The following is a 22,987-nucleotide window of genomic DNA, read 5'->3' on the forward strand; positions in this document are numbered from 1 at the left end:
CACAGTCATTGCCAAACAGGAAATCGTGAAGTATGTCCTTGGTCTTTGCCTGGAGTGGTCTCAGATTGAGCAGCTACCCGTCCATGCGGTTCCTGATTTTGATGCCAGGAATGGCATGTTTTTTTCCACCATACTCTCCAATGCCTACCATGATGATAATCTTGACATTGAAATCAGATGTTGCATGGACAGGAAGCTGCTCTGTTGTATTTCAAACATCTTAAGACTCTATAATTACTTATTTTATTTTAGATATTTAAATAAATGTTGTCTTTATTATGGTGAGGGATAAATAAGCTGAAGAATGGAACACTTCCATTTTGGTTAGCCTGTGTCAGCATCTATCAATTCTAGATCAGGGACTCTAAGGGTTGAAGTTTCATGTCAGAGGTGGGATGAGTACAGGATGAGCAGGTTAAAAGGCTTGCCCTTATTGCCAAAAGATACCTCAGACTAGTCCTTCCAAGGCAATGAGCAGCTGATTTTACCACTTTACACACCTTAAGCCTCATCCCCTCAACCACTTACCCTCACCCCTTCACTCTCACCACCTCACCCTCCCCACCCTCTCCCCCTCATACCCCTCATTCTCACCCACTCACTTATTCCTTTAGCACCCTTCAACCCCATCATCCCTTCACCCCCTCAAACTCCCACTCCCCTTGCCCTCACATATGACCCACTTCATAAACAGAACTCGTAAGTCCTATTGTAGCAGTTGTAAGCCATTGAATAGCCCAGAAAGCTCCCTGAGTAAGCAAATGGATTCTTCAAAGTAGCTGCATAAACTGTATCAAGCACTTGTAAAATGATTAGGCAGTTGGATTGCAGCAAAGAACCCATAAAACTCCCTAAGCAAATTTACAGATTTCAGAACTTCTACCTCGACAGATATCTAGACTGAATTCATAAGAGCAATGGGAAAAGATTAAACATTAACAATTGGTTATCATACTACGCTACCCTTTCAACAGTGTGAAATGTATTCTACCTTTTTTTTTCCATTAGATGAGCTTTTTAAACTCATCTGAAGACTTTTCCACATTTACAATATTGATCTTTTACCTGATAGCTTGCCAGTTGGCAGAAATAATGATCTGGTAAATATATTGTTTAAGGGGTAGCTACATTTTCCAATCATAGCACTCTTATGACTCACCATAATGAGTGCAGATACAACTCATGCTACAGCATTTAATGATGAACTGTAAAGGAGGCAAAACCATTTTACTTAACTTTCACTGTGTCCACCTCCAATCCATGGTCCATGCCTCCATGCAGCTGGTAAAACCCAACAGATGCTAAAGTCTAGCTGTCTCCATGAAAATTGAAAAAATTATCTGGGGCTGGCTCTCAATATGCCCACAGTGCTGTCAGTTTCCTCCTTTGTAGGAATGGGCAGGTTCTGAGTCAATTCCTTCCCCTGCTCTCATGAAAATGGCCAAGGGTGGGAACAGAGACGAGGCCTCTGGCTATCTTGTTTGGCAGCCATTTTTTTCGGTTCCACCTCCATTTGGTCCCGATTAGGACCATGGAAATCTAGCCCTAAGATTATATGCAGAATTAACAGTACCCATATCTTATCCTAACAATATGCCTCAATTTAAACATCAGAAGAGCACTATCTACTACATTAGTATGATGTTTATTAACTTCCACACCACAATCTTGCATGATAGCTAACTTAGTGACAACTTGTACCAAATTAGGGGGATTTGAGTTTCCATAGGCTCATATTTTCTGGGAACTGAATTGATATTGTCAAATTAACCTCATATAGTCTGCAGTCAAAGAGAATTTTTATCCCATCTGATTGAGCTGCTTTTGAACCCAGATTCCAACCAATATTTAATTAAAATATATATATGAACTTAAGTAATTAATCTTCTTTTTTGATGGGTGGGGATGTTTCTAGATAGCGGTGGCACTACTATGTGATTATTATGTGATGCTCAATGCTAAAAGTGCCTCTGCCGGTTCTGTTTATTATGCTTTTAATATAGATGTATTAAATTTAATCAGTTAATCTTCAGCCTATAAACATAACCAATAATTTTAAGATTCCTATTTGCCACATTATTTTTTAAGCTTTAATATAACCACACATTGTTCTAAATATGTTACAGGTACTCTCTTTTTATGGATGTTTTGGCCAAGTTTTAATTCTGCCATTGTAGACAACTCTGACGGACAGTACAGAGCCATTATCAACACTTATTACTCATTGGCTGCATGTGTGCTCACTGCTTATGCCCTCTCTAGCTTGCTAGATAAGAAAGGAAAATTGGACATGGTGAGGATAAATATTTTCATATTTACTAATTTTACCAGAATTACTGACTCTATTTTGCACCAGGACATCATATTGCCCTTCTCCAATTAGGGCAATTTCTGATGCACGACAACTTCATTAATTAACTCATAGGTATTACGGATGAAATCTTGCTGAGTTATCGGGATCTTGCCTGCTGGCTGGAAAGACCTGTGCTGCCTCCTTTTGGGAAGACCCACTGAACCACAAGCCAATCAGTCAGTGATGAGGCCAGTGGCAGGCCTTCCCCTGGAATCAAGACCCCGTGTGGTGGGTGGGGGGTGGGAGCACAGAAGGGGGGAAGTCTTGCCTACAGGTAACTGCCAGCCAATCAGAGGCTGGCACCTCTTATGCACAGCAGCACCACTGGGGAGGTTGTGGTTGCTGCTGGAAGGACAGGCATCAGAGTCCCAGGATCGCAGAGTGACCCAGGCCACAGGTAAGTAATGTTGGGGCGCAGGGAGGGGGTGCAGGGAGAGGGGTGCAGGAGGGCCGGCTGAAAGGGCAGGGGTGGTGGTTATCATTGGGCTCCCCCACCCCCGCTTCCTGATATCCAGTCTGATCAAGCACTGAATGCCTTTGATTGAAGCCCCACCCCGCCGACCCCACCCCCACCCCACCTCCCGGAGGTGACAAGCTGGCTGCATACTTTTACTTATCGAGCACGTGCATGGTGACAGGCCCGCCTGCAGTTGGGTTAATAGTAGTGGTGGTGTGATGAGGCCCTTGAGTGGTCATTAATTGGCCACACAAGGGTCCCAGTTGTTGGCAGAGCAGGAAGGTCGATCATGGGGTTTCCCCCCAGAACTTAATTCTGGCAGAGGCAGGAATATTCTGGTTCTGGTATGTCACCATCCCACCTAAGCAAAAGCCCTTCCTGTCTCCAAGTTCATCACTAGTGACTGCACAAGATTCTGGCATACGTTTCCATTTCTATCATTGCTTGAAGTAGAACAACTCAGCTATTGACCAAAAAGAGGAGTTATCCCATCCATTGTAATTGCAACAGCAAATGTAATAGAAGAAAAAGTCATCCCATTCCCACCAATTGCTCAGAAAATTCAATCCTAAATCTTAAACCTTGCCGTCACTCCAATTTGCTCATCATAGACTGAATTCTGGGAGTGTCTAACATTTCATGAGTTGTATAAATCTATTTAACTCGTCTTGCAACACTGGAGCATTCAATGTTCAATCTTGGGGAGTTTGAGGAGTGAAGGATTTTACAGATATGAGTTTCTGTCTAAGGACCAGGTGATATTTTCTAATGCAAAAGTAACGCCATTCAAATGAAGATGAAACTTCAGTGTGATTTCCGTCTGCTGGGCTTCAGTTAGACTTTAAATTGAGCATTAATTTTCAGTCATGAGCTTCATTGAGCATTAGTATACATGATGAGGCAATGCCTACAATGGCTAACTTTATTTTTAACAAATCAATGTTCACCCTCCTAATTTGTATATATAAAGAATTTAGATGGTTTATGTTCTGCTGCATAACCTTTAATACTGTTCTTAGTGTGATATTTGTCCGCATTTTTATGGGGTTTTATCGTATTTTTTGGCGTTGCTTAACCAAAGAAAAATAATTCTGACAGGCACTTTTTTCCGAAAGGAAAGCCTCTAAGGCAACCTTTTCTTCTGATTGACTCCTACAAATTGTGCTAATTTTAAATGTGTCAAATAAGTGTTACTGTGCTATTTTTCAAATGAAATTAGTGTTTGCTTTCCTTTGTGCAGGTTCACATACAGAATGCTACTCTGGCAGGTGGTGTAGCTGCTGGAACCTCTGCTGACATGATGATCTATCCATTTGGAAGTCTGCTGATTGGATTTATTGCTGGAATAATCTCCACAGTTGGATTTAAATACCTGACAGTAGGTTTGACTTTTTGCGTTAATAAATCTCTGATTTTGGGGAACCATCTACTCTCATCTTGGCTTGGCACGAATTGACTAAGTTGAAGATCTCTCTATGTATAAAACCAAGAATGGAAAGAGTGTAACTGTAAATACATGAATGGCTGCATTAACGATAGTATTAGATCCAAAGAAGAGTCATATAAATTTGCTAAAAAAAAGTAGCAAGCCTGAGAATTAGGAGCAGTTCAGAGTTCAGCAAAGGAGGATGAAGAGATTGATAAAGAGGAGAAAAATAGAGTATGAGAGTAAACTTGCAAGGAACATAAAAGCGGACTGTAAAAGCTTCTAAAAGTATGCAAAAAGAAAATGATTAATGAATACAAATATAAGTCACTTACAGTCCAAAACAGGAGAATTTATAATAGAGCACAAGGAAATGGCAAAGCAACTAAACAGAACTACTCTAGTTCTGTCTTCATGGAGGAAGACACAAATAACTTGCCAGAAATGCTAGGGAACCAAGGGTCTAGTGAGAAGGAGGAATTGAAGGAAATTAGTATTATTAAAACAATAGTGCTGAAGAAATTAATGGGACTGAAAGCTAATAAATCCCCAGGGTCTGATAATCTACATCCCAGGTAACGAAAGGAGGTGGCCATGGAAATACTGGATGCATTGGTTGTCATTTTCCAAAATTCTGTAGATTCTGGAGCAGTCCCAGCAGATTGGAGGGTGGCAAATGTAACCCCACTATTTAAAAAGGAGGGAGGGAGAAAACAGTGAATTACAAACCGGTTAGCCTAACATCAGTCGTAGGGAAAATGCTAGAGTCAATTATAAAGGATGTGATAACAGGACACTTAGAAAATATCAACAGGATTAGACAAAGTCAACTTGGATTTATGTTTGACAACCCTAGTGGAGTTTTTTGAGGATGTAACTAGCGGAATAGATAAGGGAGGATCAGTGGATGTGGTGTATTTGGATTTTCAGAAAGCTTTTGATAAAGTCCCACATAAGAGGTTAATGTGTAAAATTAAAGCACATGGAATTGGGGTTAGTATATTGGCATGGATTGAGAATTGGTTAGCAGATAGGAAAGAGAGAGTAGGAATAAATGGGTCTTTTTCAGAGTGGCAGGCAGTGGCTAGTGGGGTACCACAGGGACCAGTGCTTGGGTCCCAGCTATTCACAATAAATATCAATGACTTGGATGAGGGAACCAAATGTTTGCTGACAACACAAAAATTGGTGGGAATGTGAGCAATGAGGAGGGTGTTAAGAGGCTTCAAGATTATTTAGACATGTTGAGTGAGTGGGCAAATACATGGCAGATACAATGTAACAAGTAGGAAAAACAGAATGGCAGCGTATTATTTAAATGGGATAGATTGGGAAATGATGTAAAAAGGGACCTACGTATCCTTGTACACCAATCACTTAAAGCAAGCATGCAGTTAAGAAGTTAAGAAGGCAAATGGTATGTTGGCCTTCATTGCAAGAGGACTTGAGTACAGGAGCAAGGATGTCTTACTGCAGCTATACAGGGCCTTAGTGAGACCACACCTGGAGCACTGTGCAGTTTTGGTCTCCTTACCTAAGAAAGGATATATTTGCCATAGAGGGAGTGCAGTGAAGGTTCACCAGACTGATTCCTGGGATGGCAGTGTTGTTGTATGAGGAGAGATTGGGTCGACTCGGCCCGTATTCACTGGAGTTTAGAAGAATGAGAGAGGATCTCATTGAAACATATAGGCCAGGATTTTTCATTGGTCAGGTGGGCTCAGCGGGAGCGGTCGGGAGCGGACGTGAAGCTGATTGTGGGCAGATTTTTCACGGACGGGCCAATTAAGGCCTGCCCGGCTTGGAATGCGAATGGTAGTGCTGAGCGCTACCTGTGCAGGCGGGGGGAGGAGGGAGAGCCAGGTTCAGCGCTCTTTCGCGTATATGTGTGAAAGAGCGTTTCAATCTCCCTGAGGCAACTCCGTGCCTCGGGGAGATTGAAGCAATTGATAAAAAAATAAATAAATGCGGTAAAAATTTAATGAAACATATCCCATCTCATGGGATGGGACATGTTTTCGTTTTTCAAAGAAAGTTTTTATTTAAGTTGTAATAGCTTTAGGAAACCTCATCCCACTCGTGGATGAAGTTTTCTAAAAAAAATAAAGGCCGCTTGGCCTTTTCATCTGCTCGCTAACCATTAGGTTGGGGGCAGTGTAAATTTGAAGTTAATTAATTTGTTTATGGCCTTAATAGGCCTTTCAAATATCGGCGGGCGCACAACCGACACCAGCACCCGCCCGCCGAACGAAATATCGCGAGACAGCGCGATGACGTCAGGACGCACGCCCTACGTCATTGCGCATCATTTCACTTCCGGCATGTCGGGCTCGCCCCTGCACGCCAAATGCAAAATTCTGCTCATAAAATCCTCACAGGGTTGGACAGACTGGATGCAGGGGTGATGATTCCTCTGGCCAAGAGTGTAAAACAAGGGGTCACAGTCTCAGGATATGGGGTAGGCCATTTAGGGCTGAGATAAGGACAAACTTCTTCACTCAGAGGGTGGGGAACCTGTGGAATTCTCTACCACAGAAGGCTGTGGAGGCCAAGTCACTGAATATATTTAAGAAAGAAATAAATAGATTTCTGTACTCTAAAGGCGTCAAGGGATACGGGGAGAGCGCGGGAGCATGGCATTGCGATAGAGGATCAACCATAATCATATTGAATGGCGGAGCAGGCTTAAAGAGCTGAATGACCCACTCCTGCTCCTATTCTCTATGTTTCTATGCATTACAATTCACAAATACAACCTCATTAAAAATTACAAACTGACTTTCTCTTTAAAAAAAACTTCATTAAGATTGTGCATTTTGTAAACTTTAATGCAGATATTTTCTTGTAACATAGCATCTTGGAAAAATATAATTGCAATCATGACTGCTGCAAATAATATTTATTTAATATCATTACAAACCCGCTAAATAGCCGATTTAAATAAATGAATGAATGGAACAGATCCACAACTATTTCATAATATATTCTTCCACATTCTAACTCAGATATTAATCCAGAAACTGCTGGAAAAAAATGGTGAGTTCACGGTGCTCATCATTATTAATGTGTGAAAAAATCAGCACCCTGAACTTGTGGGAAACCTGAGATCTGTGCAAATCCCAGCACTCTTGTTTCCTGGCTTTCCTGATCCCGGGTGAAATGCACAAAGTTCTGTGCCATCCTGAAGGTGGCGTCTGTGACCTCCTAGGTACACTTGTGTGTGGAGGCTTGTGAGGTACTGCAGAGGTCACCTGAGGAGCCTGGGAGGGAGCCACTGGCGTAAAAATTGAGCGCTGCGGTTACTTTCATGGCCACTGGCAGTGGATGCCCTCCATGTCCCCGTGGCGCCAAATCCTGCAGCAGGTGGCAGATGTGACCAACCAGTTCCCTAGACATGTGCAGTCTTCAGCGACCCTGGTTCTCAGTCCTCTGCAGGAATGACAAGTGCCGTCTATAGACTCTGGGTCTGGCAAAGCACTTATGAGCGATGGCTCACTGTGGATCTTCTGCTGCATGAGCAGCAAGCCCTGCCGCCCCTTCAATGTGAGGGAGGTGCTCCTCCCTTTGCTGAGCCAGGCGCCTCTACCGCTCTCTTCTTCTTCTTCTCTGCTCCCTGTAAGCCATGAGGCACACCACTAAATCACTAGGCTCCATGATCCTGATGTTCTCCTCCTGCAGGATCAAAGGGAGAGAGATGAGTGAGTTAGCACAGGTGTCTTAAGAGCCTCCTTTGGTTAAGTCTGAAGGCCCCTTCACACATGCAGGAGAGTGCTGGCCGCCACTTGGATGGCCAGTGTGTAGTGCACTCATTGATTGTCCGAAACCCCACCCACCTCCACCTCACTCCACTAGACCAATTGGCGGCAACTTCAGCCATTAAACTGTATGCTGAGATAAAAACAAAAAGCTAAAAGCTACTGCGGATGCTGGAAATCCAAAACAAAAACAGAATTACCTGGAAAAACTCAGCAAGTCTGGCAGCATCGGCGGAGAAGAAATCAGTTAACGTTTCGAGCCTTCATGGCCCTTCGGCAGAACTGGAGCATAGTTAGAAGAAGGGAGAAATATAAATTGGTTTAAGGTGGGTGGGGGGCGGGGGGGGAGAGACACATTGAGGGTGTGGTGTGATTGTGGAGATGAGCAGATAATCAAAAGATGTCACAGACAAAAGGGTCAAAGAGGTGTTGAAGGTGGTGGTCTTTGTCTGAGAAAAGTGCTAATTAAGAATGGAAGACAGGATATTCAAAGTACAGCTCTAGTGGGGGTGGGGTGGAAAGACTAAAGGTTTTAGTTTTAGATTTAAAAATAATGGAAATAGGTGGGGAAAGAAGAATCTATATAAATTATTGAAAAAAAAGGCTGGGGGGGGGTGGAAAACGGGGTGGGGATGGGGGGAGGGGGGGAGTTTAAGATCTAAAGTTGTTGAATTCAATATTCAGCCCGGAGGGCTGTAAAGTGCCTAGTCGGAAGATGAGGTGCTGTTCCTCCAGTTTGCGTTGGGCTTCACTGGAACAATGCAGCAAGCCAAGGACAGACATGTTGGCAAGAGAACAGGGTGGAGTGTTAAAATGGCAAGCGACAGGGAGGTTTGGGTCTTTCTTGCGGACAGACCGCAGGTGTTCCGCAAAACGGTCGCCCAGTTTGCGTTTGGTCTCTCCAATGTAGAGGAGACCGCATTGGGAGCAACGAATGCAGTAGACTAAGTTAGGGGAAATACAAGTGAAATGCTGCTTCACTTGAAAGGAGTGTTTGGGCCCTTGGACGGTGAGGAGAGAGGAAGTGAAGGGGCAGGTGTTGCATCTTCTGCACCTGGTCCACTCCTCCATCACCCCCTACTCCTCAACCCCCACTTATGGCACCTCCCCATGCCCACGCAGAAGATGCAACACCTGCCCCTTCACTTCCTCTCTCCTCACCGTCCAAGGGCCCAAACACTCCTTTCAAGTGAAGCAGCATTTCACTTGTATTTCCCCTAACTTAGTCTACTGCATTCGTTGCTCCCAATGCGGTCTCCTCTACATTGGAGAGACCAAACGCAAACTGGGCGACCGTTTTGCGGAACACCTGCGGTCTGTCCGCAAGAAAGACCCAAACCTCCCTGTCGCTTGCCATTTTAACACTCCACCCTGTTCTCTTGCCAACATGTCTGTCCTTGGCTTGCTGCATTGTTCCAGTGAAGCCCAACGCAAACTGGAGGAACAGCACCTCATCTTCCGACTAGGCACTTTACAGCCCTCTGGGCTGAATATTGAATTCAACAACTTTAGATCTTAAACTCCCTCCCCCCATCCCCACCCCGTTTTCCACCCCCCCCCCCCAAGCCTTTTTTTTCAATAATTTATATAGATTCTTCTTTCCCCACCTATTTCCATTATTTTTAAATCTAAAACTAAAACCTTTAGTCTTTCCACCCCACCCCCACTAGAGCTGTACTTTGAATATCCTGTCTTCCATTCTTAATTAGCACTTTTCTCAGACAAAGACCACCACCTTCAACACCTCTTTGACCCTTTTGTCTGTGACATCTTTTGATTATCTGCTCATCTCCACAATCACACCACACCCTCAATGTGTCTCTCCCCACCCCCCCCACCCACCTTAAACCAATTTATATTTCTCCCTTCTTCTAACTATGCTCCAGTTCTGCCGAAGGGCCATGAAGGCTCGAAACGTTAACTGATTTCTTCTCCGCCGATGCTGCCAGACTTGCTGAGTTTTTCCAGGTAATTCTGTTTTTGTTTTAAACTGTATGCTGTGTTCTCAGCTCAGGCACAGACGTTCTCTTAACCCACACTTCAAGGCTGCATGGTTAGCCTGACCAAATTAATGAACACTGGTCCAAACCTTAATATAGACATTGCAAGGGGCTGTGTTTACCTCCACCAGTGACTGCTCCATGGCTAGCTTTCGCAAGGAGATTGTACAACTTGCCCAGTTGGCCAATTGTTCTGCTGCCCCCTAAAATGCACATTAATTTGCAGTCCGTGCCCAAGGGGTAAAAAGTTCTGGAGCATCTGGTGGCACTTTCATGCTTTTGCGTTGCTTGACTGGGCAGAAAAGCTTCAGGTGCCCAACTCCAAGCATGTCAATGGAGCTGCAGCTGAACAGTCTCAGCTACAGAAGAATGCTCACTTTTGACAAACTTTTCCAAGTGCGCGGCTGCTTCCAAAGGTGTTTGTGATTTGAAAGGTAGTTGTGATTTGAAAGGTGTTTGTGATTTGCTTCTCCTTTATAAGCAGTGGCGTGTTTCCCAACCTCTCGGTTTTGGTGTGATCTAATTTCTGTCAATAACCCCACAGTAAACTCGAGATAGGATGAATGCAAAGGGTTAGTTTATTTGCACACACTCAAAACGCGGGAGGAGCATCGCAATGTTGTCTCCTATGTACTCATACAGTAAAAGAGGGATAAAGAAAAGAAAGATTTACAGGGCAAAGACCACAGAGAAAAGAATTAGTATTTCATGTGGGTCCAGAGTCCAGGAGCAAGGTTCAATGAGGTATTCTTTCACTTTTCTGATGGTGTTAACTTCACATGATGAGATAGGCATGCAGGGATTAATCAGTCTTGTAGGTGATGGTACAGAAAGGCCAGGTGTCCAAACCCTTTTCCATGAGGCTGCTTGTAGGATGGTAACCAGCAGGCTGAGATGCAGTTCCACAAGGCAATATTACCAGTTTCACAAACTAGTGGTCGATATCACATGATTCCCACCTCTCCACATTGTCTTTGACAAGGGATGTGCTTCCCTCGTTTGGCTCCCCAAGATGGTTAAATGTCTCAGCCATTAAGAATTGAAAGGAAGGTTGCAGGTTGCTTTGTCCTAGCAGATGAGTGGATGCCGATTGGGCAACCTGGGTTATGAAATGCAGATGGCCTTTGTATAACTCGCTTGAATTTGGTCTCTGCAACCCACAGGGTTAACATCTCTTCAGCGATAATGAGGTGCAAGTTTCCCTGATACCGCCAGGTAGCTCCTTTTGTTCGACATAGCTTCAGCCATTTCAAAAGGGCTTTGGCCAATTTTTAAAATGTTAGAAATAGCCATGAGAATATCAAGATATATTTTATAAAAAATATACAAGTTGAGGTCTTAGTCCCCTCACACAAGTGCGGCAGAGAAAATAACAGGTAGAAGCCAAAAATGTAGCTGATACAAACTACTTTTACCATGAGGTAACCAATAGATTCGATAACCTGCAAATATATTTTGCATGTAAGAAAGATCTAATACAGTAAAAAGGATTATCAGGCATGAGAAAAAGGCAAAAGATAAGTTAAAGCTTTAAAATGAAAGGGAATTAGTCAATGTTGGTAGAAAAATTCAGCAGGAAAAATAATCAAGGAAGAAAAAAACCTGAAAGTTCATTCAATTTTGATATCAAAGAGAAGATTAAATAGGGAAGTGGGAAGTTATTTTGAGCTTTTCTGCCTGGGTGGTAATATAGTGCATCAGATTGCCTGGCTGTCATTGAATTCTTTCAATTTCTATCCCAATGATTACTCTTTCAGACAGAAGCAAGATGTTTAACAAAATGATTCTGATGAAGAATCTCATTGGCTGACCTGAGGTGTACTTCCAAAATGTTTAAACTTTTTTATTTCTGTCTTTTCCTCCATTTGCTCTCAGCCTTGCTCCATTCTATAGTAATGTGCTAATGTTGAATGGAAATGGATTGTAGCTTTCTATTAAGTCATATAATAATGTTAGATTCCTACTTGTGACAAAAATCAAAAATAATGTTCCTTTTCTTAAAGAACACAGTCAATTATTCCACTAATTGCATTATTTTTCTTTTTCCAGCCAATTTTGGCATCTAAATTGAACATACATGATACCTGTGGTGTACATAATCTTCATGGCATGCCTGGAATACTTGGAGGTTTGGCTGGTATAATTGCAGCTGCAATGGCCAGTCAGCAATTATATGGCAACGGGTGAGTTTCACTAAGGGCTGCAATTTGTTGTGTGTTGTTAAGTTCTATATTTCAAACACTGAAAAAGTAAATCAAAAGCCGTGAACAATGTTGACTTGCTGATATCAAATTGTGGGTGGAGTATTCAAACAATAGGAAACAGGAAAATTCAATATATCATTTAATTGTGAATTGCTGGCGTGACATTTGCATTCTCAATTTCTCGTACTCACTTTATCTCATCTCTCTCTGAAATTGAGGCACTCCAATCTCTCAGGACAACCCTAAAATGATCAAACTTGCTGATTAAGGGGCCACTGTCGTTATTTGGAAAATCAACCTCTACCAAAGAGAGGCTGAACTCTAACTCTGACATCTCCTCCTAACTCTCCTGTACTGTGCCTCCACTGCAAGCCATCAACTGCCAAGACTGTAACTGACATCATCTCCTCTGTAAATCCTCCTTCCATGGCTTCCGATCTCATAGTCCCCCAGCCACAAACACCTCACTTCTATCTCCTTACCAAGATCCACAAACAGGGCTGCCGTAGTAGATCCATCATTTCAGCCTGATTTCCCCACAGAACTGATTTCTCCTTATCTCGACTCTATTTTTCTCCCCTTATTTCATCTCTTCCCACGTACATCTGTAATTCGTCTGAAGCCATCTGCCATTTTATCAGTTTACTGTTTCCTGACTCTAACCGTCTTCTCTTCAACATGGACATTCAATCTCTTTACACCTCTGCTCCTCATCAGGACAGTCTGACTTCTCTCTATTTCTTCCTTGAACAGAGGCTCAGCCAGTCCCCATTCACCACCACCCTCCTCTGCCTGGCTAAACTTGTTCTCATTGAAAAACCTACCATTAACTTCAGTCACTTCTTCCAAATAAAAAGGTCTCTATGGAAACTATTATAGTCCTAGCTATGCCTGCCTTCTTTGGATTATGTGGAACATTCTTTGTTCCAGTCCTAATCAGCTACCCTCCCTCACCTCTTTTGAAAGTTCATTGTGACTGAATCTGTTTCCTGATCTCACCCCCAACTGGAAAATTTCAAAAAAATTGCTTCCAATTTCCACCCTTCCTTAATTACCTTCACATGTTTCATCTCCAACTATTCCTTTATTTTCTTCGACTTCTTTGTCCCTATTTCTGGAGATAGGCTATCAACAAACATTCACTATAAGCCCAAGACTTGCACAGCCATCTGGATTACACTTCCTCCCACCCCACATCCTGTAGGGACTCATTTCCATTCTCCAATTTCTACCATATCTGTTCTAATGATGCTCTTTACATAGCAGTGCTTCTGAAATGTCTTCCTCCATCTTCAACTGGGGATCGTGCACTACTATAATTGACAGGGCCTTGATCGTGTCCATTCGATTTCCCGTACTTCTTTTCTCACATTTTCCCCTTCTTCCCAGAACCACAATAGGGCTCCACTTGTCCTCATCTTCCACCCCACCAACTTCCACATTCAACACATCATCCTCCACCTTTTCCGCCATCTCCAACATGAACAACTACCAAACACATCTTCCCCTCCCCTTTCAACATTCCATAGGGACCATTCCCTTTGCAACATCCTGGTCCATTTCTCAACTACTCTCAATGCCCACTCCCCTTTCTATGGTGCCTATCCATGTAAGTGCAAGAAATGCAACTTCTGCCCTTTTACCTCTTCTTTTTTCATTGTCCAAGGCCCCAAGCTCTGCTTCCAGCTGAATCAGTGATTTGTTTGTACTTCTTTCAACCTACTGTACTATGTTCAGTACTCAATACGCAGTCCTCGACACTGAGGAGACCAAATGCAGATTTGGTGAACACTTTGCAGAACACCTCTGTTGAGTTCACGAGCATGACCCCGAGTTTCCAGTCGCCTGTCATTTTAATTCTCCACTGCACTCTTGCGCTGACCTCTCTGACCTCGGTGCTCCACATTGTTCTAATGAATCTCAATATAAGCTCAAGAAGCAACATCTCACCATTTGATTAGGCACTTTACAGCCTCCATACTTAACATGGAGTTCAATGATTTTCAAATGTAACCTTTGCCCCCTTTTTTTGGGATGACAGCTGTTGCTGATAATTCTACTTTTCTCATTTACATTCCACTGGACCTATCTTCTGTTTCTTTACTTGCTCTGTTACCCGCCACCCACCCCCCCCCACCCACCCCCCAACCCCCTTTGCCTTGCACCATTGTCCCTTGGCACTTGTTTTCCCCCTTATACACAGTCCTTCCCTTTCGTTCATTCCTCCCCTTCCCTGCCTCTGTATTTGGTTAAAACCTGTTACATCTCTAACCTTTTCCAATTTTAATGAAAGGTCATCGACCTGAAACGTTAACTCTGTTTCTCACTCCAAAATGCTGCCAAATCTGCTGAGTATTTCCAGCATTTTCTGTTTTTATTCTAGATTTCCAGAATCCACAATATTTTGTTTTTGTATTAAATATAAATGGTATAGATTGGGAAGGTGGGCTGATGAGCAGTAAATGGTATTTGAGGGGAAATTTTCCAATATGCACTGCAGCCCTCCATCTGCAGTTTAAAGTTTAAAAAAAATTCCATTAATATGGAAAATGAAAAGTAGTGAGACCAGGGAAAACATGTAATTAAGAAAATAAATCAAATAATTTACACTATAGACCACAGCACAGGAGAAGTATCAGGGTAAATGCTGAAACCAGAAGCAATGTGAGGCAACAGTAAAGGAAGTAAACTGGATGTTGGGCTGTATAGCCAAATAGATAGAGCATAGATCCCATGTAGTGATAAACAGTTTGTGTAAAGTACTGGTGTAGCATTCCTGATATTACTCAAAATTTTTAGGGGAATCAATAAATTGAACTCAATGTTCAAAATTGCCATAAACTCCTCAACCAAGAAAATGGACTCAAGTTTAGAAGAGGGAGAGTGCATGAATTGTTTAACTACCACATGCAGGGGATGGTGAATGTGTGGAATGGACACCCAGGGAGGTATTGGTGGCAGATAGTGTGGAAATGTAAGGGAGAATTGAATATATATTGAGGGAGTGGAAATTAAGAATGGTCATCTTTTTGAACCATTGGTATGGATTGCAGACTTTTCTACACTTTTCCATCCTACTTAATGTGGATGTTAAACTCTTCTTTTGGTGATTTTATAATCCCACGATTTCAGCAGGGCATTTGCAATCTGGATGTGCATGTCAGCTAGAGCTACAAGTCTGTACCTCCAAATCGTCAATCTGAACATCATGTGTTCACAGCTCCTCTCTTGAAGTCTGGTATTGCGGATTCATCCCAATTATGACATTTTAGTATATGGATGGTCAGTGTTTAGCCCTTTTTGGCAGATGAAGAGATGTGCCCTGAAAAGTTTATGCTGAATTTCATGGAGGATTTTTTCCCCTCAGATATTGGTTCAGTCTTCTTGAAGGATTACTCAGCTGATTTTGCTGAGAGCTATCCATAGGGTATGTCGCTAAATCCTAGGCATAAATGATTGGAGCTACAGTAGCACAGTGATTATGTCACTCAACTAATAATCCAGATGACTGGACTGATGATCTATAAAACAGTTCAAATCCCACATGGCAGATGGGGAATTTAAATACAATTAATTAGATAAATCTCGAAAGCTGGTTTCGGTAATGATGACCATGAAACTGTTGGTTTGTCATAAAAATATCTGGTTTGCCGATGTCCTTTAGGGAAGGGAATCTGCCACCCTCACTCAGTCTGACCTTCAGGGGACTCCAGACCCACAACAATATAGTGGACTCTTAACTGCCCTCTGAAATGGCTTACCTTCTCAAGGGCAATTAAGGATAAACAATCAGTGCTGGCCTTGCCAATGATGCCCACAGCCTGTGAATGAACGAAGAAAATAAATTATTTCATCATAAATAGATTTATGTTGCTCACTTTCAGCCAGACTGAAAGATTAAATCATTTAAGGAACAATTGGATGTGGCTACAGAGGACTTTAGGGTTTCTGTGTGTGGATGAATGGAGTTGAATGGCCTTTCGCATCCATAATATTTTATGATGAAATACTCCACCTTGAGGGGGAAAAACTGATGAGATCTCAGTATTGACAACTTCTGTAGAAACAAATGTTCAAATCAGTCCATCCTGTTAGGTGAAGGAGGAATCATGCTGGTATCCATCAGCTGATCACAGGGGAGGAGACTAAAGAGGAAAGAAAAATGGGAATTGAAATCTACTGGGTGATGATACCTAATCATACATGCTTTTAATAATTTAATAAGCAGAACTTCTAATGTTTAACATTCTTTTTTTCAGCCTTGTTTTAACTTTCCCAGAAAAAAGAACTCCTATTGTACAGGCTGGATACCAAGCTGCTGGATTGGGTGCTAGCCTTGCTGTGGCCCTCATTGGAGGAATTATCACAGGTCAGAAAATGAAATACTACCAATAATACTTTGTTCTGTGCAGTTTCTTCACAAATACAAGCTCCAGTATGATGTGCTCACAAGAATCAATCTGTCAATAAATCAGTTAAAAAAAATTTGTTTGGATTGCTATTCATAACTAAGCTTTGATCTTGATGTCAGCCAAAGAGCCATTTGTTGCCCATTGTAAAGTGTATTTACCCCATTTTTAATAATTAATCCTCGGTTCCTTTTTTCAAGTTAAATATGATAATATTCAAACTAGCCAGGCTTTATAGGCCTAATAGTCTGATGGTCAAGATGGTGACATAAGGTCGCAGATTTACATGTTATTTTATAACTCTTAGCATCACTTTGTGGCAGAATTAAGTATGTACGGGATAAGAAGATATATGCTCACTGTCTAACTAAAACCAAATTGGTTCAATAATTTTGAGTTGATTCCCATGTTATCACCCAAACTTTGTATGATAAATGGACAAAACTCATATAATCATAATTTAGCCTGCCTTGACAATATAACTTTACCAGGTTTTCATGGTATTTCCATATTCACCTCAAATACAGGTGCATAGACTGCCTTATTGGACTACCTGAAGTATATAGTCATAGGTGTAACCAGCAAATCAAACGCACTGATGAAAACTTGTACAAACTGGCCCACATTAGATCACTTAACAAAACATGAGAAATTCAAATCAGACTAGATTTGATCATCAATCTGAAATGGTAACCCTGTTTTTCTCTCCACATTTGCTGCCAGACCTGCTGAGTGTTTCCAGCCTTTTCTGTTTTTATTATAAAAGAAATCCCCTGTTTCTAGAAGTAATTGTGAATATGCAACAGTGTCCTCAGGCATTAACTTTGGGAAGATCACATGATTGGCTATATCTGGACCCACCCAATCAATAATTTATAACTACAGTATGCAACAATTATACATATTTATGATACGAATGCCTGAAAGAGTAAATGTGATTGACCAATTATGTCTATTGATACCATAAAACAACATCTATGCAAAACTAATAACTGTTACTCAGTTTTACAGAAAATATTAGTGCATGGGCACATTAAAACATACTAATTTAGAAGATATGGTGAAATATTGCACTCAAGGTGCAGAAATATCCTTAACTATGAAGAATTGCCTTATGTTTTCAGTTTTGGATGTTATCCTGTGCTCAGCTTTTTTCTTTAACCAACAAATCAATATGGGGCTGCTACAATTTTCCATTGGAGTCAATATATTGTTTATCAAGTTGCAAGTATTCACACAAAAGAATACTTTTGCAGATTTTCAAAGGAAAAGTTAGATTAATTTCAAAATCAATCATTTATTAGTTTGATGAATTATCGTAGCAATAGCTTATATTTCAAAGTACCTTGATAACAAAAAGCCACTTATAAAGCTGGCAAAAATATTATTTAAGAGGTAACTGTGAATAAACTGGGAACTGTATGGACAGGAAAAAAATAGATGAGCTATGCTATGTAGATAAATAAAAATTCTAAGGTAAAAGATAACTACAGCTATTTATAATTCAAAGAGCTACATATCCTCTATTCACAGGTTTCATTCTGCGCATCCCCTTTTGGGGGCAACCACCGGATCAAAATTGTTTTGATGATCAAATTTACTGGGAGGTATGAAATTGTAATATATTCATAAAAAGTTTCACATAAGAGTACCACTTTGTTTCTCACAGCTTGTAAATAAATTTTGCATTTTATCTGCTTATGCACTGAAAGGGCACTTGTCATTTTGTTTTTAATGAATCTTATATTGCCTTAATACTTCAATGTTGACATTGTCTTCCACATGTCTTGAGTACTGAATCTCAAAAATGAGTATTTAACTGACATTATTAGTGCGGAACTTTATTCTGGGCCAAGATCTCCTGAAAGAGATAAGTTCTATCTAGAATTGTGGGATTCATCTGTAATATAATTGCAACTGGCGATCAGTCCAACTAAGTCCTTGCATCAAAACTTGAAATATATTCAAGGCTGAGATCTTGCAAACAGATAAGCATTAAACTTTCTTCAATCCCATCCTCCCTCAAAAAATGTTTTAATACAATAAAGATAAACCAATGTCATGATGTAAATACAAACATACGAACATAGAAATTAGGAGTAGGAGTAGGCCATTTGGCCACTCAAGCCTGGTCCACCATTCAATAAAATCATGGATGACCTGATTATAACTTAACTCCACATTCCCACCTACCCCTAATCACCTGTCTTATCAAGAATCTATCCACCTCTGCCTTAAAAATATTCAAAGACTCTGCTTTTACTGCCTTTTCAGGAAGAGAGTTCCAAAGTCTCACGACCCTCTGAGAGAAAACAATTCCTCCTCCGGCGGGATTTTCCGCACCCACCCACTGCCCCGATTTTCCAGTCCCGGCGCAAGTCAATGGACTTCTGGCTGGGGCGTTGCCTCGCCCACGGCGGGTCCCACCTGCAACAGGGCCGGAAAATCCCGGCCCTCATTTCGATCTTAAATGGGCAACCCCTTATTTTTAAACAGTGACCCCTAGTTCTAGGTTCTCCCACAAGAGGAAACACCCTCTGCACATCCACCCTGTCAAGTCCCCTCAGGATCTTATGTGTTTCAATCAAGTCACCTCTTATTGTTCTAAACTCCATTGGATACAAGCCTAGCCTGTCCAGCCTTTCCTCAAAAGACAACCCACCCATTCCAGGTATTAGTCTAGTAAGCCATCTATAAACTGCTAAATAGATGCTAAAGAGAACTTTCCAGTCTGGTCAACTGTTGTGAAGAACATAAGAGAAATTAGCTTTGGAATAATGAGAGAATCTACCCTGAAAATCAGCAAAATGACTTCTGGTAAATAATTTCAACATGTTTAGGATTAAAACATTGGATGGGGTTTAAGAATTTTCCAATTCTAGTCATTATGTATATATAGGGAAAAACTTTTACCTAGGTGCGCCTGACCTCCTCGAGGGTAAAATGACACGCGTTGACGTCAGGTGAACCTCCCAACATCAGCGCGCAGTTGCGCGACATTTCGGTGGACGGGCGCACACGGGAATCAGCAGCGTACCTGCCGACAATTAAAAGGCCTGTTAAGGCCATTAAAGTCTTAATTAACTTACATTTTTCACTGCCTGTCCAACCTTACAGCGTAATACGCGAGCGGCAGCGCGCAACGCTGCCTGAGCGGGCAGGAGGAGGAGTGCGAGCAGGCCTAGTGCGAACTTCACGCATGCGCAAGAGAGAGTGCAGAATAATCGTGCCTCAGGGAGATGAAGAATATATTGAACAAATTATTGAACATCAGAAGACTTTAAGAAAACATGTCCCTACTCACATGGCTCTGTCACATGAGCAGGGACACGTTTTTAATTTTAAAATAACGTTTTTATCTTATTTGTATTTGCTTTTGGAAACCCCATCCCGCCCGTGGATGAGGTTTTTGCTTGGCCTTTTCGCCTGCCTGCCAACCGTTAGGTTGAACGGGCAGTGAAAAATTAAACTCAATGGCCTTAATAGGCCTTTAATTGTCAGCGGATCGCTCCGGCAGCACACCCGCTGACCGAACTATCGCGCGACTGCACGTTGACATGGGCATGCTCGGCCAACATCATCGCGCCTCATTTCACGCTTGGTCGGGTCGGACACACGCCCACCCACCAAGCTAAAAATTCTGGCCCATGGGCTGAATAATATAGAGGCAGGGGGCGCAGACAGCATGTCTCACCCACCCCTCTCCCCAGAAACTACAGCCATAAAGCTCTGTGGGGCTGATTAATGAATGTCGAGTGGGACTTCCGTAGTGTCGCCCCCCCCGGAACTGCTGGCCAATCGGATTGGCTGGCAGCACCACCAGTCCCGGCAGTGCCAGGGAGTCATCACTGTCTGCTGCCGGGACAGGTGGTGAAGAAAGGACGCCAAAGCTGGGTGGGTTTGGGTTCGAGAGAGGTAGTGAAGGGGGGCAGGGGTGGGTTCAAGTGAGGGAAAGGGTAGGAAGGAATCCACTGGAACGAGATCAGCAAAGGGCAGCCCCCAAAGAGTGACTCCCCTTTTCTTTCCTGCCCATTAACAACTTGAGCTGAAAAATCGGGCTTCTCATTTCCAAATATTTTATGCTGTGGGCAGCGTATTATCAGGGTCAATTGGCTGGATAATTGACCCTTAATTGTTTATTTAAATATGGCAGGCGGGCTGCCATGTTATGGGGGTGAACAGGAAGGTGGAAGGATGGGCGTCCTTTTTATGTGCCCCTCCCATATTATGTGCCCACCCCACCACCACCACACAGGAAACTCAGTCACTGGGGGCAAGTTAAATTCAGCCGATAAATGGGATAAATGAATGTGCAAAGCCAAAGTTTTACATTTTTCTTTTAATTATGTGATTCTTTTATTTATTCATAGGTGCCAGATGGTGAACCTGAACATGAAGATCTGCTTTCTTCAGAACATGGAAGGCAGAAAACTAATGCTGAACCATGATCCAGCATGAATTTTTAAAGAAGTACATAAACATTTAGAGCCAACCAAAAGGAAGTTAGCAGTGTTAAGTTGTACACAGTATTTCATTCAAAATATTTTACGTAGTATAGTGTATTCAAATGAATAACAAAAGAAGTCTGATAACAGAATTAACTTTCTGTTCTTTCAAAAATGCTTTATAAAGTAAAATAATCTGATAAAAACAAAATAATTTCCTCTGCTGGTAAATATGCAGTCCTTTCATATTCCTTTTTGTCTTTCTTCATTTGCTAGAACCCTATTTGTTTTGCCTATACATAACAGCTAGAATTCTGCTTCTCAGGTTGTAGTTGCAGGGAGGCAGGACTTCAGGTGATTGTGGATTCAAACACACTACAGGACTCAAGCACAAATTGGCTGACAGTAAAATACTGAAGGAGTGCTGCATTGCTGAAGGTGAAGTCTTCCGGTTCAGATGGTGCTGTTCAGCTTCTCAAGTTTAATTACAAAATCCTGTGGCACTGTTTGAAGAGAGAAGATGGTGATGTAGTGGTAATGTCACTGGACTAGTAATCCAGAGACCCAGACTAATGCTCTGGGTACTTTGTTTTTTCCTTCTGGGTGGGATTTGAATCAGTAAAAACTGGGAAATAAAAATGCTGGTCTGAACCCATCTTGTATACCTTAAAATGGAACACCAGTAAAAACTGGGAGATAAGAGTGCTGGTCTGAACTGTTTTTCCTTCTGGTCACCATGGCAGCTGGTGGAATTTAAATTCAATGAATAAATCTGGAATATAAAGCTAGTCTAAGTAATGGTGACCATGACAACTATCATCAATTGTTTGTGAAAACCCATCTGGTTCACTTCCCTTTAGGGAAGGGATGGAAATCTGCCATCCTTACCTGGTCTGGCCTACATGTGTCTCCAGACCCACAGCACTGTGGTTGACTCTTAACTGCCCTGTGCAATAGCCTAACAAGCCACTCAGTTGAAGGGCGATTAGCAATGGACAACAAATGTTCGCCTTTCCAGTGACAACCACGTTCCATGAAAGAATAAAGAAAAAAAAATGCAGGGAGTTCTTTCAATTTTCGAGCCAACATTAATGCATCAACCAACACCACCAAACCAGAGTATCTGGTTATTCATATCATTGTTGTTTGTGAGGCTTCACTGTGTGCAGATTCAGCTGCCACGCATAACAGTGACCATACTTCAAAATAAGACATCGATTGTATGTGAAACAATTTGAATGTCCCGATAATATGAAAGGCACTATATGAATGCCAAATTCTTTCTTATGCTATCTAAGATATACCAAAGCAGTGGGTGGATACTAAGTGTCCCTCAAATAAGGAGTAGAAAACAAAATAATCTTGGCCAGAATCTTTGGGTCGGTGTACGGGGGCGGGCCCCACTCGCCAACGCGTAAATGATGTGCGGTGATGTCAGGCGTGCGTCCTGATGTCACCGCGCGTCATTCCGATTTTCAGTTCAGTGGGCGCGCACTGGAGTTGGCCGGCTCCCGCCCAGCACCCCCAACAGGGAGAAAATACTCCCCCTTATTTTTGATGTTGATGAGCAATAGCAAACATCAAAGGCTAAAACATAGGTATAAATTCTATAAATGGAACCCCAAATATCTCTGGTTTCATTATTCAGTGTAAAATTCGACAAAACATTTTTAATAAAGAACTGTGAATCCAATATTCTTCCGTTTTAAGCATAATGATTTTATATACCCTGTGCAAATTAAACAAATGCTTACATCAGATTATATTATGTAAATACTAACAGTATTCTGTAAAAAGAAATATGCATTAACAAAAAGTAACAGATGGACACAGAATGTATTCCCTAGCTTGTGAAAAGAGTTCAATGTAATCCATATTGCGTGTTTAATAGATTAATGCTGCCTAAAAGTTAAGAATCCCTTATGTAACAATGTGCTT

At 41.9% G+C, this 22,987-nt stretch overlaps 1 protein-coding gene across 2 annotated transcripts in view; it reads left to right on the plus strand.

Moving 5' to 3' along the window:
- Positions 1 to 21,280, plus strand: part of rhag (Rh associated glycoprotein) — a 47,243-nt gene extending 25,963 nt beyond the window's left edge. The window contains exons 5-10 of one of the 2 annotated variants that reach the window (XM_078541989.1): positions 2,127 to 2,293; positions 4,051 to 4,188; positions 12,041 to 12,174; positions 16,455 to 16,564; positions 18,138 to 18,211; positions 20,975 to 21,280. In XM_078541989.1, coding sequence (XP_078398115.1) covers positions 2,127 to 2,293; positions 4,051 to 4,188; positions 12,041 to 12,174; positions 16,455 to 16,564; positions 18,138 to 18,211; positions 20,975 to 21,052 — 701 coding nt within the window. In that variant the 3' untranslated portion in view covers positions 21,053 to 21,280. Of the gene's footprint in view, positions 1 to 2,126; positions 2,294 to 4,050; positions 4,189 to 12,040; positions 12,175 to 16,454; positions 16,565 to 18,137; positions 18,218 to 20,974 lie in introns of those variants that run through there. The other variant, XM_078541990.1, reaches the window with a different exon arrangement.
- Positions 21,281 to 22,987: the final 1,707 nt, after the last annotated feature.

This window comes from Cetorhinus maximus, chromosome 5 (assembly GCF_964194155.1).
Source record: "Cetorhinus maximus chromosome 5, sCetMax3.hap1.1, whole genome shotgun sequence".
In the NCBI taxonomy this organism is placed as follows: domain Eukaryota; kingdom Metazoa; phylum Chordata; class Chondrichthyes; order Lamniformes; family Cetorhinidae; genus Cetorhinus; species Cetorhinus maximus.